Here is a 16,568-nt window from a genome sequence, read left to right as displayed (position 1 = left end):
CAGAGGCACAGGGAGGGAGACAGACAGACAGAGGCACAGGGAGGGAGACAGACAGACAGACAGAGGCACAGGGAGGGAGACAGACAGACAGACAGAGGCACAGGGAGGGAGACAGACAGAGGCACAGGGAGGGAGACAGACAGACAGAGGCACAGGGAGGGAGACAGACAGACAGAGGCACAGGGAGGGAGACAGACAGACAGACAGAGGCACAGGGAGGGAGACAGACAGACAGAGGCACAGGGAGGGAGACAGACAGACAGAGGCACAGGGAGGGAGACAGACAGACAGACAGACAGAGGCACAGGGAGGGAGACAAGGAGGGGGACAATAACAGGGACAGGGAGGGGGACATACAGGGGGACAGGGAGGGATGTTACTGCCAACTGGATTACTGTCTGTCCTGTATTTGCCTCGGGGGGTATGGAGATGTGGGGGTATGGAGATGGCCTGCTGTCGTCTCTCCTCTCCTCCCTCCACTGTCATTACACCGGGGAGACTTCTCTACAGTTCATCACCTGCTGTTTGATCTCAATCTCTCTCTGTCAGTCTCTATCTCTACCTGTCTAGAATAGCTTTCTATCGCTCTCTATTGTTCTCAACATGGCTTCATTCTTCCCCCTCTCTTCCTCTCTCACACTCCATTTGTCGCTCTCTCTCCCTGGATTTTCTCCTCAGTGATAAAGCAGTTGTACGGTGTTAACTACTATGTTCTGATCTTTCTAATCTGATTCCAGTGTTGTGGCCAGAAGTTGAGTCAGTGTGTGAGAGGGTATCCTGGTTGTCTCAGGAGTCACTAAAACCTGTCAGCACGGTTCAGTCCACGTTACACCATATAACACAGTTCAAACCCAGATCTTCAAATGCAACCAGAAGACCCAATCCATGTGGTTCATCAGCCCACCACCGAAATCCACACTAGTCTACCATCCCGACAAACACCATCTTCTGTCCTCTGACCACATCCCCTGTGTTGCTCTGGGCATGTGAAAGCAGAGCAGGGGACAGAGGGAGGTAGGGAATGGGGGTATTTTGGAATCAAGGAAGACCCGGGAATATCCGGTTTCACTCCCTGAAGGGATTATGTGTTGATCCCGTTAGACAAAGAAACGTGGGAGTCAGGTTGGAAGGCGGGCCTCCGCCTCGCCCCGCTCCTCCACGGCACCTCCTCGCCGCTCCTCCAAAACGCTCCGCCTCGCCGCACCTTCATGGCACCTCGGGACAGCCTGCAGCGGAGACCGGGAAAAAACACGGGAGGGAGGAGGCACGGCGCTGGCCAGGGAAAAGCTGTTGATTTGCAGACAGCCGACGTGTCAATCTGTGACCAGTAGGAGGTGATTACCATGGCCTAATGGATTCAGCTCTGACGAGACCCACTCCCCACTCACCCACACATGAAAGGAAGCCTTAAACGTACCTCTTTCAATTCCCATTCACCTGTAAAATACCAAGCATCCCATCCTTTTCTATTCATCTCTTTTTCCATCTCCTTTCTCGCTTGCTGAGGGACTTTCATAAGGCTGATGTGATACAAAGAAGGGCACCTATATTCCATCCAGCAGTGATATGAAACAGGAATTGAAAATGTTTGGACAGATTTCTCGGTCCCAAGAGACAGCTTGTGTGAGGAAAAGGACATCCTCTTTACATCTTCCACCTCCCCCAGCCATCCCTGCTAATCTCGATCATGGCCCTATCCATTCCCGGCCCTCTTAGTAGGGTCCCTAGAGAGGGCTCGAGTGGAAATGATGGGCTCCACTTTACCCTCTCCTTTCAGTGCACTTCCACTCCAACAAAGAGCTCAAAAACAGAGGGAAAGAGAGAGAGAGGGAAAGAGAGAGAGAGAGGGAAAGAGAGAAGGAGGGAAAGAGAGAGCGAGGGAAAGAGAGAAGGAGGGAAAGAGAGAGCGAGGGAAAGAGAGAGCGAGGGAAAGAGAGAGCGAGGGAAAGAGAGAGCGAGGGAAAGAGAGAGCGAGGGAAAGAGAGAGCGAGGGAAAGAGAGAGAGAGGGAAAGAGAGAGGGAGAGCATCCGACCCTATTTATAAAGTCATCTAGAAGTGATGCAGGCTTTGGTAGGGAGAGGGATTTGGGTTCAGGGGTTAGGGAGGCATCCAGTAATTTCCCAGGGCCTGGGGGGTGAGGAAGGGAGGGCCCCGGCTGGGTCTGGTCCAGGGCGGTGGGGAGGTATAAGGGTGAGCTAAACGTAGCTCAGGGAGCCAGGACGCGGTGCAGGCAAGTCACCGGGACCGTTTGAAGTGCCGTGATCAAAGCCGAAGCCGTGGCACGCTGTGCTACTGAGACTCAACGCAGCGCTCACCGCCGGGAGGGACCGGTCCCAAGAACCGATGTCCCAAGTTCACCTGTGATCCACTTCCTGCCGGCCTGGGGGACGACTGTCTGCCAGGAGTGTTGATGACACTGAAAAAGTCAGCTGTAAGCCCTGGGATTTTCCTGCTAAAGTACAGAGCAGAGACAGTCTCAGCCAATACTACGGCTGTCTGCCCTTCACTTGCCTCCCTCTGGGATCAATAGCCCCCAGAGGGTTGGTGGAGTTCACAGAAGCACACACAGCCTCCCGTCACCACGGCTTAATGAAGACCAAGTACTTAAACCGAGATACACCTCCTTCCCGTGTTTACGGCAGGGGCTTTCTTCTGTTTCTTTTCGGCCGTCAGATGTCTAAATAATGTGTGAGAGTGTTTGGACGTCTGCAGAAGTGAGCATGTGTGAAGTACACTGTGTGACAGTTCGTGAATGTGACCGGAAATCCTCACGCTCAGGGTGGAAAACAAGTTTGACCCAAACCACGCCCAGAAGGCCCGGAGCGGCTGGGTTGGAGGGGTGGTCCCACGGGGAGGGCAGGCCGGGAGCCGGGGGGGGTGTTAGACCCAGATGTACCTTCTGTTTCTACTCCCAGTGTAGACTGACCCAATCCATTACACCCCGCCCACTCCGGAGTCAGTTTAAACGCTATGGTAATGATTATGCAAATTAGGATACGTCTACCTAGCTTTTTATTCTCTCTCTCGTAATGTAAACAAGTCCCCCCCCCCCCCCCGACTCCCCTTTACCCCTCGCCCTCCCAGTCAGTCCCAGCTGCTATGCTTCTCAGCCTTATTGTGCCCGGAGCCTGGCGAGCATCGCCCCCGCCCCCGCCCCCCCCCCCCCCCCCCCCCCCCCCCACTCCCCCACCCCCCACACAGTGCCCCTCCGGTCAGCTGAAACACAATGGCGGGGTGGATGGAAGGCAAACAGGGCAGTCGGCATTCCTATGCTCAAACACCAGCATCTATTGGTCGAAGCTGTGGTTCTGGATTCCCCGGGAATAAAGATAAGGGCATTCTACGGAGCCCCAGAGGTGACAAAACAATATTTTGTTCCATAAAAATCCTTAACTGAGGCCTCCAAATAAGGATTTGGAAGTAACGAAATACTGGATCATGACTAGAAGGGATATCGCTTTTGTGAAAGCTGCATCGCATTCTACCTACTCAGGACTCTTTACAATCTGTATTCTACCTACCAAGGACTCCTGACAGTCTGTATTCTACCTACCCACGAGTCCTGACAGTCTGTATTCTACCTACCCAGGACCCCTGACAGTCTTTATTCTTCCTACCCAGGACCCCTGACAGTCTTTATTCTTCCTACCCAGGACCCCTGACAGTCTTTATTCTACTCAGTGACCCAATGATCATATCTGACATGTTGGTCCTACTGTACTCTCTTTAACAGAGCATCAGTCGGGGATTAGCGCCTTGCTAAAAGGCACAATGAAATTTTTTTCATATTGCTGACTTAGGAAATCAAAACAACGACCTTTCGGTAACCCAATGCTCTGTCCAGTAGGCTACCTGTCCCCTAGTTCGATTAATGAAGAACAGTGCTTGATTAATACATTTTCAAATCAACGCTGCATCCACTTCTGCAGGATTAAATTACATTTTACATTGTTGTAATTTAGCAGATGCTCTTATCAAAAGCCACTTGCAGTGAAGTAGTGAGTGAGTGGATACATTTTCATACTGACCCCCCCTGAGAATCGAACCGACCAGCCTGGCATGCTCTACCAACCTGAGATGCCGAACATGTTGAATGCAAACGTCCACACCGAATATTACAGCATTGCATAACATTACCACAGACAAACAACACCAGCTAATGAGATATGGAGAGGACTTTAAGAATGGTTGCATCACGCCACTATACTCAGTATGTGCTTTCACTGAAACAAAAGATAGACTTCTCCGTTAACACCATCTGCTCTTGGACATACTCACTGAACTTAATGCAAAACATCACTTAAGTCTACCATGCGTGCAGAGAACGCGGGGCAGTCTCCTCCATACAAGCACTCAAGTTAAGCACAAACCTAGAACACCACCACCGGGTGAGGCTACAATGATTCAGCTTTGATCAAACCTTTTTGAGGAGCCTGTTCTCTGGCTGCAGAACGAGCGGAACACTGTAGAGAACCCTGTATATGTGACGAATGCTCGGAATCTTTGGTCCGGCATATCTGCGTTCCAGAACCGCATCTATTCCTTTCATTTTAAAGGAATTAAAGGGGAGCTGGTGGGAGGGGCATGTGAGGTGGGGAGAGAAGTAGGGAGCTGGGGAGAGGGACCGGGGAGGTGAGGGGCAGGGAACTGGGGAGAGGGACAGGGGAGGTGGGGAGAGAAGTAGGGAGCTGGGGAGAGGGACCGGGGAGGTGAGGGGCAGGGAACTGGGGAGAGGGACAGGGGAGGTGGGGAGGAGGAAGAAAGGATTAGGTTAGAGGGGCAGGGGAGCTGTGGATCGGGGAAGTGGAGCTGGGGAGAGGGACAGGGGAGGGGGACAGGGGAGGTGGGGAGAGGGACAGGGGAGGGGGACAGGGGAGGTGGGGAGAGGGAAGGCCAGACAGGAAGCAGATTTGTCACAGGGTTTAATGTATTTTAATGTACCACTCATTAGCATGCAGCCTGAGCACTGCGAGGAGCGTGACCTTGTGTCAGGTCAGGATTAGCGTTAAGATCACAGACCTATACTATGAAGCAAGTTCAACATACCCAGGATTTATTTTTGTTAGCTGGCTTCACTAAACCTAACAACCACAGTCCGGTGTCATGACAGTGGTTATCAACTTGTTAAATCAACCCAGGTTTTCCGCATCTAGCGACGAGCGCGTTCAAATGAAAGGAGCAGTGTTTGCACCTTACGACCAATCGCGAACATGGTGTCACGGCCATAGGAAGGCAGGACACGAAGCACAGAGCGAGTGGAAGGAAACATCCTTTTAATAGTCATCACAAAACAACAAAAGCCGCGAACCAAAGTGCAGCAAATACAAATCTAACTCCAAACAATGAACCACAAACTAAAGCAAAACAAGAGCAACTTAAATAGGGTGCCCAGTCAGAGACAAAGTGCAGCTGCCTCTAATTGTCGAGAACAGAAAACAGTAGCGCAGTAGGTGCCTAGAGGCCCCCAGCCAGGACCTGACACATGGACAAGTCAACCAGAGACACATGTTGCATTCAAGAGGAGCAAATGTTAATTTTCGAGAAGAATACACAGTTGCTGCTGCCAAAAACAAAAAGGAAACATGGCAAAAAAAATTGCAGACTTTGTAAATGCGTAAGTTACAAGGCTTATTAATATCACTGCCCCATCATTAAGGTACAACTAGACCTGACTATAACAGGGCTATTCAATTCTGGTCCTCGAGGGCCGAAACATTTCTGGCTTTATCCTCTACTAACAATATGGGACTGACTCAGACCTGAGATGCCAAGTGAAGGCAATCAACTAGCAGGTAGAACCAAAACCCAGAAGTGTTTCGGCCCTCCAGAACCGGATTTGAATAGCCCTGGGCCTGGACTATAATTACAATTGTGCACTCAATTAAATTAATGTGTTGCTTAGATGAATTCTTATGCCGTGTAAGACAATTTTTGCCATATTGTTTGTTTCAGTGGCAAACCCGACATTGTTAAGCAGCCTTGGGAGCAAATACAAAATAAATATTACAAGTGAAAAGGTTAAACATCAATGTGCATTTGAAAGGACTAAAAAAAAAAACAGTCCAACTGTGACACCTGTGCTGTGTGAACATTTCTATGTGTGTTACAAAGGAATCACCTTTAACTGTCCGTCCTGCTGCTTTCTCTGAAAACCCTTTGTGTCCATATAGGCAATGTACCAGTATGACCAAACAATTACCATCCTTGTTTTTCCTTTTACCTGAACGCTGATGCTGTGGAATGACATGCAATTAACAAAATCGCCATCAGTCTCATCCAGTGATGCTGTTGTCTGAATATGGGAGCAAACTATGGCACCGATCACTCTGGGGAGCCCTATGAAAGGAGTCTGCTGCATTTAAAACACAGTAAATACACAGTAAACGTCATAGGGTCGGCCATTTCAAAAGCCCTCTTTAATAGACTGTGTGGGCAAATGGCCCGGGAACACAACACATTTATCAAGTAGATCTGTTAGAGCAAAAAGTCACCTTGTGAATCGCGTGGCAGACCGTGTTTTTGCTTATGTTCTCCGCATCACCCAGAGCGCACATAAAACTACCTGTAGCAAGAAAAATGGCCCGCTATGCATACGGTCTGTGGAAATGTAAGCACACAACTTCAGCGTGTCGCACTGGAAACATACAGCTCAAGAAGCTGACAAAGATAAGTAACTCCCTCCGCTGAGAATCTACATATTCGATATTGATACTCATCAGAGAAAGCCAACGCGTTTTGTCAGCATCTAAATACTGTATGTCACGGGATCTTCTAAGAATGGTGATGCCATTTTCAATCAAGAACTGTTTGGTCAGTAGGAAGTGCTTTTATACATGTTAATCTGTAATCTCGAATATGACCTGCTCCACAGCAGGTTAGGTGTGCAGCATAAGTTACCATGGCGATGTAACCCGGTAACACGTGAACCACTGTCGTGACACTGACAACCCAGGGTTCAACCTGAAGTTAGCTCGCCAAATCCAAAACCTGCTTCATAGCATAGGCCTCAGGTGTTTGAGGTTAGGGTTAATTTAAGAATTAGGGATACGAGGATTTTGAAAGGGACATATTTTAGTCCCCCACAAGGATAGGAAAACCTAAGATATGGTTGTCTGTGTGTGTATGAACGTCTGTGTGTGTATGAACGTCTGTGTGTTACAACTCAAAGTGGATATTCTGTTTAATTACAGCTTGTCAGTAAGGCTAGCCCGTCCTTACACATCACCTGCCCTCCCTCATCTCACTCCTCTTTTCCTCTCCCCTCCCTTCCTCTGTTCTCTCCTCTCCTCCAGACTCCAGGACAGAGCCATGCTTCAGCAGCCTCCCAGACTAATGAGCTACCACAGTGCGAGAACATAGCAGAGAATGATAGCAGATAAAAAGAGAGAGATGAAGTAGACTGCGTTAATTTCAAAATGTCCGCTTTGAAAATGCTACCTGTTGATGTCAGAATATGTTCTTTTTAACTTCATTCCCCCTCTACCTGCTGGAAGGCTTGATTGGCTCTCTAACTAGCACCCAAGCACCCAGGTCTCCTCCCCTGACCCTAGTGTGGTAGTCAGCCGATGACTCGGATAGCTGCGGTGCTCCATAGGGAGGGTGCCCAGCCAGGGGACACAAAGCTGGCTGGGAAGCATCCTGTCCTGCTGCATGGACCCTGGTTCTCCTCCAGGCTCTGGAGGCCTCTGGGTGGTTACAGTCACAGACTGGGGAAATGTGCAGTGAGCTGACGATGGAGCCTCTGCGTTGGATACGGGCTTAGGTTACCGAAGTGCAGCGAACAGAACACGCTAACGACTGGACATCCACAGTCACCATGTGTTAGTTCCAGATGTCATTTGTTTGACTTGTCACAGGAACAGTACACATTTTTCAGATCTTAAAAGAAGATTTTACTCCGTGTATTTCAGCAATATTTTATGCTCTGTCTTTTTTATTTTAACTATTTCATTTTTACTACTATTATATTTTATTTAATGTTCTTTTAAAATATGTATTGCATCTAGTACAAATCTTTTGCTGTGTTGTTAAGCTGTTAAAGATGATAAGTGTGTCCTAACTGGGATGTGTGTGTCACAAATTTTGATAAATAATCCCAAAATGTTCCCAGATTTACAGATTTTCCAGAAAGATTTGTTTAATGATTGCCGGAATTGGAATAAGAACTAAAATCCATGAATGCTTTAACCGGGATATCTTAAAAAGTCCCCACCATACAGATATTGTTATGGCTATTTCAGTATGTAAGATGCAAGCAGGACTAAGGAAGCTCTCCCTCAGCTGTCAGCCAATAGGTTAGGTATAGGATAAGGAGTAGGTGGTGTTCCCAAACGGGAATCAAAGACGGGGAGCCGCAGGGAGGCCAGGAAGGGATGGGATTAAAGCTTTCCGTCAGAGCCAGCTCCTGTCAGGGACTCAATGGAGAGCCAGCTCAGCCCCTGTCCAAAAATACCTCCAGATGCATTCTAACAATGTCAGTCTGTCTGTTTGTCGTCTGCATGTCTGTCTGGACCTGGTAGAAGAAGCTTTTATTTCCAGTGCCTGTTCAAATGCACAACTTGTGGTCACCTAATTTGTCAGTGTCAGGTAATTTGACAGTCGGCATCAGCTAATTTGTAAATTTGTGTCATTAATTTGTCGGTTGGAGTCAGTTCACTTGTCGGTTGGAGTCAGTTCACTTGTCGGTTGGAGTCAGTTCACTTGTCGGTTGGAGTCAGTTCACTTGTCGGTTGGAGTCAGTTCACTTGTCGGTTGGAGTCAGTTCACTTGTCGGTTGGAGTCAGTTCACTTGTCGGTTGGAGTCAGTTCACTTGTCGGTTGGAGTCAGTTCACTTGTCGGTTGGAGTCAGTTCACTTGTCGGTTGGAGTCAGTTCACTTGTCGGTTGGAGTCAGTTCACTTGTCGGTTGGAGTTGTGTTGTACAGATATGATTTCTGCAGCTGTTGTTTGAGTGTTAGGATATGGACAGAACAGTACTGTACCATTGTTTTAGACAGTAGAACTAAGCTGTATGGAGCCCATCTGACCGGCTGGGTATTTTACAATAGCTTCTTTTGACTACTCGTGTTAAGAGCTCAGATGGCATGTCCTGACATGTCCTAAATTTAGCCCAGGGCATTGAGCAACACCATTTCCATTTAATTATGCACCCACCTATTCTTCATAATGGTGAATCACTGAAACAACAGTCATTAGACCAACATTATTCAGCGTTTGACATTTTGATGGCAAAACTGGTAGTGAAATTATCATATAGCCTTTTCAAACAGAGTGTCATTGGGCATTGGGGGGGGTGTAAATCTGAAATGTGACTGCCTGCTGAACACCGCTAGAAACCTGTCCCAGGGGACGATCGTCTGGAACGTTCATATAATTCGCTGTTACACTCACACGCACGCATCCACGCAGGTTCACCGTACACTCACTGCCTGGCACTAATCACCAGGGCTGGGTGTGCCCGCCACGTGATAGGCATCACAAAAACAGGTCTGCGTTGCGCCACTCTTGCCCCCCGGCTGGTCCGACTGATGGCCGTGAAGTGACAGCTCTCTGTAGACTGGAGTATAATAACCACGACAGGCAGGCTACATTACAAGGAACCTGACAACAGACATTTACAGACACCCACCATGACATTAAAAAGGGAGAGGGAGGGTAACTCCGATTTATGGGTTGTGATAGATTTAAAGATGCCGTCTAGGACTTGTAAACCTTCCATTCCATGCTGGATGCGTAGTATGTTGTTTAAGTGTATAATATATAAGTAGAATCACTGTCATCCCTCAGTCTGCCAACTTGGAATTCCAGGTTTTTAAGTGGGTGATTTTGATAACATGGGGCACATATCGGCACATAAAAACAACACGTTCTGGTGCCCGTTTTGGCTCAAAAGTGCTACTTTTACAAGAAGTGGCAGAGAAATCCCAAAATGCCCCTATAAATAAATAAATAAATAAATAAATAAATGTAATACAAACAAAAGCTTTGCAAAACAAAATGAGTGTGTACCTCATTATTTGTAACTGACAAGTGAGGGGATACAATTCTGAGGACGATGAGGAAGACAAGGAAGGTCAAACTGAACCAATAACACAGCATGTCATAGAGGTCATCCCAACCACCTCTGTATAACAGTGAAACATCATGGCTACCAGGCGAGCTGCTCATTGCTCTGTTGGGCTTTTGCTTTTCAGAGCCACCTCTCACTACAGCCAGCCACGGCGGAAAGGAGACAGTTATTTCATCTCCATGTCGGGTTCGTAGCTCATGGAGTTGCTATTAAAGATTAATCAAGTGGAGCTGAGGAAGGGAAGGCCCTGTGAACTAAGCTTGTTGATACAGAGCTCTGGTTCCCCTAATGGTCCGCTGCACAGAGAATGTGGCTTTAAACGAAAACAAAGACGCCAGGAATGTTGAGAAGTCACTGTGTGTATGATGGCAGTGTGTATGGACAGGTTTTACCACTGACTACCAAATACGTCAGCGAGGATAATAAAACGAGGCCAATTTGACTGCTTAGGGGCAAGTTGCCAGGCCCCATGGCTATTTTTGATATAAGGGAGTTAAAAGTTAAAAGTTCCTTTTGGGGTTAGGGTTCAGATTAGGGTTAGCAGTACGGTTTGGCGTTACAGTCGGGGTTTGGGTTAGAGTTTAGGTGTGTTAGGAAAAACAAAAATGTCCAACAATATTGGAATAATTTTTTTGGACATTACATTGATATTAACGTGTGTCTGTGTGTATGTGAGACTGTAGTGGTTTTAGAGTTTTACTAAATGAATCCTAATACATGAGAATGACCCAGTCAACAAGTGGATCATTTTGAGAGTGTTATTTGACCTCTGACACGTTCTAACGCCTCTAACGAAATCAGATAAATTCTAAATTCTAATTCTGCGTTAGCAAATTCCCTGACCAACTGAACGTAATCAGCAGAGCTCAGACGGGAATGTGTCCCTGCCGTGAGCCAATCACAGGGAACCCGGATAGACATACGACTGACAGGCTGTCATGAGTTGCTTGGACGTTCCCAGGGACAACCGTGTGCTATGTGGGGGAGAACGTTCCGGGTCTGGGAGGAACCGTTCCCATGCTGCACCACCATACCAGGGACAGTCACAGCCATGAGAGTCCCGGCTGGGCCAGTAGCTGAATACACAGACCGACAGCGGAGCGTCCTTACCCATGAACGGTGACACGCAGTGCTGGTCACTGATTGGTGCAGGGACCCCTTTGTGACCCTGTGTCTGATGTCAGCTTGTCCAGTCGCAGCCAGGAATGGGCTAAGGAACAGTGACATTTGAACACAAGAAGCTTAACCTTGTCAGTTACCGCTGTCCATAGATAAAACATCCATTAGTTACACAAACACACTGAGATTTCCACATAAACAGACATTCACACACAGATGTTCCCCTCAACCACCACCACACACACACACACACACACACTCTCATTTGAACTCCACTCAATGGGTTTGTAATTTAGTTAAATCTCCAGATGGTCTGTAGCTGACTGCTGGCGGGCGGGAATACAAAACAGCTGAAGGTTAACCTTTGGCCACAGAGACCCATAAGGGCCCTGTTTCTGTTCAATGCCTCTTTAAAATAAACATCAAATTCACTTAAGGTCCCCACAGACCTCACACACGTTCATGCTTGTGTGTGTGTGGGTTGAGCTTGAAGTGGCCCACAACGTGGCTGCCTTCCATCCAGATCTGTAGTCAGTGTTCTGTAGTCTGCCTCCACTAGGGCCTTGAGGTGCCACAGAAGCCTAACATGCAGAGACAATCTTCCCCAGAGGTCTTCGACAGTAGCAACTGTTTATTTAAAAAATTAAAATTAAAAAAAAAAGTGCTAGTTATGTCTGAATAGTTTAACAACTTAAACGTTGAATACTAATCTGATTCATTTTTTTTTTTTTAATATGCAATGTAAATAAATCAAATTCTTTCCGGTCTCACCGAGTACATTATCCCACTTCCCCGGTTGAATGGATTCAACCTTTAGACCAGACTCTCTCTCACATACACACAGTCCCCAGTCATAACCCTAATTAGATCAACATCTAATTTCTGTTTCCTTAAATACTGTGAAGACATAGAAGACCTGCTGGTCTGGAGAACATCAGATCAATGAAGCTCAACTAATCAATGGTCCACCGCCAGAATATAACAATAAGACATTTTATACCTCTATCAGACATTTCAGACCTCTATTCGACATATCAGACCTCTTTCAGACCTCTATTCGACATATCAGACCTCTTTCGGACCTCTATTCGACATATCAGACCTCTTTCAGACATTTCAGACCTCTTTCAGAACTATCAGAGACCTATCAGACTTTTTTGATCTCTCAGACACATCACAGACATCAGACATATTAGACCAATCAGGCCTGTATCAGACCAATCAGGTCTCTAATGCCTTGTTTCCACTGGTCCCAAACACTGGTGTCTTACCCTAAAGTCCAGACTATGTTTTGTTTCCATTGACATGGACTGGCGCCAGTCGAACAGGTGGCCATGGCCGAGTAGCCCGGATCACACTTGGTGCCAAGTCCCGGACTTTAGGATTGGCGCGTTACGTGCTGTGATACCGCTGCATGTTGTGCTATTCAAATAGCGATGGGTATCATTTGCTTAGTCTTTGGCTTATCGTGATGGGTTGCATTCGATCTAACAAACAGATCCCTGATAAAATAAAATAAACAACAGTACGGGGAAGCAAAAACTCACAACGGAAACAGTTGGAACAACCGAAGGTGTTACGATCCCATTGACTCAATAGAAGTACAGAGCGGTAAGACTCCATATTATAAACAAACTCTGCATGGTGTTATGGTTATTTTTATTTTACTACCAGAAAAAAAAACTTTTAACGCACCAGTGGAAATGCAGCATATCAGACAAATCAGACCCCATTTAGACCAATCAGAGCTGTATCAGACCGCTATCTGAAAAATCAGACCTCTATCACATCAATCAGACTTCTATCAGACCTCTATGAGACTATCAAATCTCTCAGGGCTGTATTATACTCACAAACCTATATCAGACTTATCAGACTCAAGCCTCTATCAGACTTATCAGACTAATCAGACCTCTATCAGACTAATCAGACCTCTATCAGACTAATCAGACCTCTATCAGACTAATCAGACCTCTATCAGACTAATCAGACCTCTATCAGACTAATCAGACCTCTATCAGACTAATCAGACCTCTATCAGACTAATCAGACCTCTATCAGACTAATCAGACCTCTATCAGACTAATCAGACCTATTAGCCCTATCAGAGTGAAAGTACAAAAGAGGATCCTCGAGTTCCATCTTCAAGAAAGGTTGTTGGCTTATGTTTAGTCAAAAATTTAGTTATACCGTGGTTCTCTCTCCCTATTTTAATGTTGGATATTATGATAGGTTGAATGTTTTAAGAAGTAGCTGCTGAAAGCTCCCAGGAAAAGTAGTTGCTGCTTTTGGCAGAAGCTTAAAGACACCTCAAGGAAAATCAATAATGATTCAATAATAATTGATATTCAAAGAATACACTCTCCAAATTATTACCACTACTACCTACTGTATTTCATCATTAATACATACCCAAAATTAGTCCCTGATACTGGGCTACACATGGACCAGTTACGGTGGCCATATTGGCAGTGGTTTTTGAAGACCAAACAAGGTCCACAAAAATATCTAAGTGCTCTTCTTCACTAATTCTATACTACACCCAGATAGTGGCCATGTTGCAGATGGAGGCAGGCGACACTTGGCCCCTGGCAATAAATCGAGAGGAGGGTGGAGAGGAGAGGGTGGAGAGGAGAGGGTGGAGGAGGAAGTTACAGGAACCAAGGAATAAAGCGAAGGACTGAAATAAATAATGAACAAATGACAGGCAGGAAGTCAGAGCGCATCCCAAGCAAAATGTTCTTCTCTTCAATTAAATGTTTTTACCATGGGAGAACATCCGTTAACTAATTTACACTGGGAGTGAAAACATGAGCATCTGTGTTTGCCATGTTATCCAAGGAGTAAACAGGCAGGCAAGTGAGCCAAGACAATCTCTTGTTACACATGCTTGGGGCTGGTGGACCGGGTGGGTGACATCCTGTTTGTGGTTACTGTAAAGGGTGGGGGCATCTTTACTGAGGATTAAAGGCCAAATCGCCAGCGCCAGAGGTCATCAAAGTGTCTTGAGATGGACAGGCCCAACCCTGCTACAATTACAGAAGCCCCCGGGCCAAGCTGCTGGAGGAGATTAGGAAGCCTTGCGAACCACTGAGAAGCTACTGACTGCCTCTGAGCCAGAGAGACCTCTTCACCCCTCACTGACAGAATAAAGTAGATTTACTCTCAGGGTCAACACCAGGGCCCGCCCACACACAGACAATCCCCTCTAAAGAAAACAATCTCTGCTACATGTAACACAAAAAGTAACACAAAAAATACCCATCATCCTTTGTGAGGATATCTTTGGAGATCAGGAAGGTTTTGGGTAATGGATGGGTGTTCCAGTCAGTCAGCCAGTCAGTCAGTCAGCCAGTTAGACAGTCTGCCTGTCACTGAGGTGTCAGTCAGGCAGTCAGTCTTCCATTAGGCCAGTTAGACAGCCTGTCACTGAGGTGTCAGTCAGTTAGTTAGCGACTCAGTCATCTGTCGGACAGCCATTCGGTTGTCATCCAGCCAGTCAGTGCACCAGTCAGTCAGTTCTAGTCAGTCAATCAGAGATGTGTATCATGGGATTGCTGAACAGCACTCTCCAATTCCCCCGACAGCCCCAGGCAGAGAGCTGAAAGTAGAGAATTCCACCCCGGTTTGAAAACAGTCTCAGGGCAGCAACAACAAATTGCTTTCCCAACCTGGAGCAAATCCATATTCGAAACCCCTCAGACCTTTTACTGATTATACTCCAACCCACTGATCCAACAGTTGGACAAAGAGGAATTAGGAGAAGCGTGCACCAATGAAAACTTCCCAAATGACTAATCTAAGGCTGTTATTTGACAGTCACAGCAAGACCCGGGGCAGTGCTGCGAAGACCATCCCTTTCATGTGAACTGTAACCAGAGTCAAGCACATCTGAAACTGACTGGTCAAGACACTTTTAGTGGGCCAGCCAGTCAGTCATTCTGCTTAGGCCTCCCCTATCATTCGACTCCCCTAGCAGTATTCAGACACAGCCTGGGAACTGACACACACACACACACACACACACACACACACACACACACACACACACACACACACACACACACACACACACACACACACACAGGAATGCAAACACACTGCAGTGCTGAGAGAAATTATGGACACTAGAGGCTTTTCTGCAACGATAACAATCATAAATGTTCAAAACAAAATATGTCAGTCAGTTGTAAGTTGGCATGGTCCATTGTCACGGAGATGGTTGCCTGAAAACTCTGAATTGATTAAATAGTAGTCCTTACACCATCGCAGACTTTCTGTCTCCACTGCCCAGAGAAGCATCCAGAGGATTGATTTATCAGCGACCTTTAGGAGGTAGATACTGAGAACGGAAACAGTCTTACCTGATGTGTCCCACATGTTCAACTCAATCCTCTGTTTGTCGATTTCAAAACTGGCTGTGTAGTTTTCGAAGACTGTGGGGACATAGTTCTGGGGGAAAGGAGCATCTCGATCAGTAAAGCACTAATTATAAAAGCCTTACATAGAATTACAGTTCATTAATTTAAATGTCATAGACTACACAAGAAATGTCAGCCTAGAAAAAAGCACTTGGATAAGAAATAATAATCAAATGGTTTTACGGTGCTATTTCCCTGTTTAGATAACTATTTCGTCAGTATGCAGACAGACAGGTATCACAGACATGCCCTCGATCGCCAACAAACGCAGTCGTCTCACCTCTGACTCATTTAAGTCAAGAAATGTGTGGTGAAATTACGATTAAAAAAACAATCGCTCAATTCCGTCTGCTGTCTCTCAGAGACTAATTTTATTTTAGTCCAAACTGCACTTGAGTTTAATCTCATTTCAATTATCAAGCAGCATGTTTTCAAGTGTGGAGAGTGTATTACTAATTTACAGGCTGTTTCTAGGCACTTACCTCCGGATAGCAGTCCTTCGCAAAAACATGCAAAAGCGCCGTTTTACCACATTGCGTATCTCCGACCACCACGATCTTACAGCGGCAGCTTTGACTTTCCATCTTCGTCAGTCAGTCAGTTAGTGTTTCCGTAGGCTACTGGTCGCAGATCGTTTTCATTCACCATCCGATATGGATAAGGTGAGCCTGGCAATAAAGACAACCCCGCAGATACATGCGCCGGTTGAGGTGTGCAGGGCTATGTGTCTTTCCCCGGTTTTCCTCCCCTGTCCACCCCGCGCAGTCTTCGGTTCCCACGGTTACACTAGATACCCCTCTGACCGACTGGTAACCCCCGCCTCGACAGACTCGGCAGCAACAGCAGTAGCACGCGGTTCCCTTCAAACTCTAGGTACTTCGGATTTGGCCACGCCTTGCCCATAAACTCGCCCAACGAGATAGCGAGTTGCTCTTGGTGTTTCTGCGCTGGTTTACTT

General features: G+C 46.7%; 1 protein-coding gene across 1 annotated transcript in view; it reads right to left on the bottom strand.

Annotated features, from left to right (window-relative positions):
• The window catches only part of rnd2 (Rho family GTPase 2), a 33,459-nt gene extending 16,935 nt beyond the window's left edge, over window positions 1-16,524 (bottom strand). Inside the window, exons 1-2 of the mRNA XM_013136008.4 lie at window positions 16,093-16,524; window positions 15,554-15,641 (exon numbers count right to left, since the gene is read on the bottom strand). Coding sequence (XP_012991462.3) covers window positions 15,554-15,641; window positions 16,093-16,194 — 190 coding nt within the window. The 5' untranslated portion in view covers window positions 16,195-16,524. The remainder of the gene's footprint in view (window positions 1-15,553; window positions 15,642-16,092) is intronic.
• Window positions 16,525-16,568: the final 44 nt, after the last annotated feature.

This window comes from Esox lucius, chromosome 11 (genome assembly GCF_011004845.1).
Source record: "Esox lucius isolate fEsoLuc1 chromosome 11, fEsoLuc1.pri, whole genome shotgun sequence".
Classification (NCBI taxonomy): Eukaryota; Metazoa; Chordata; class Actinopteri; order Esociformes; family Esocidae; genus Esox; species Esox lucius.
Note: the sequence above shows the minus strand (reverse complement) of the source record. Positions and strands in the feature narration are given on the sequence as shown.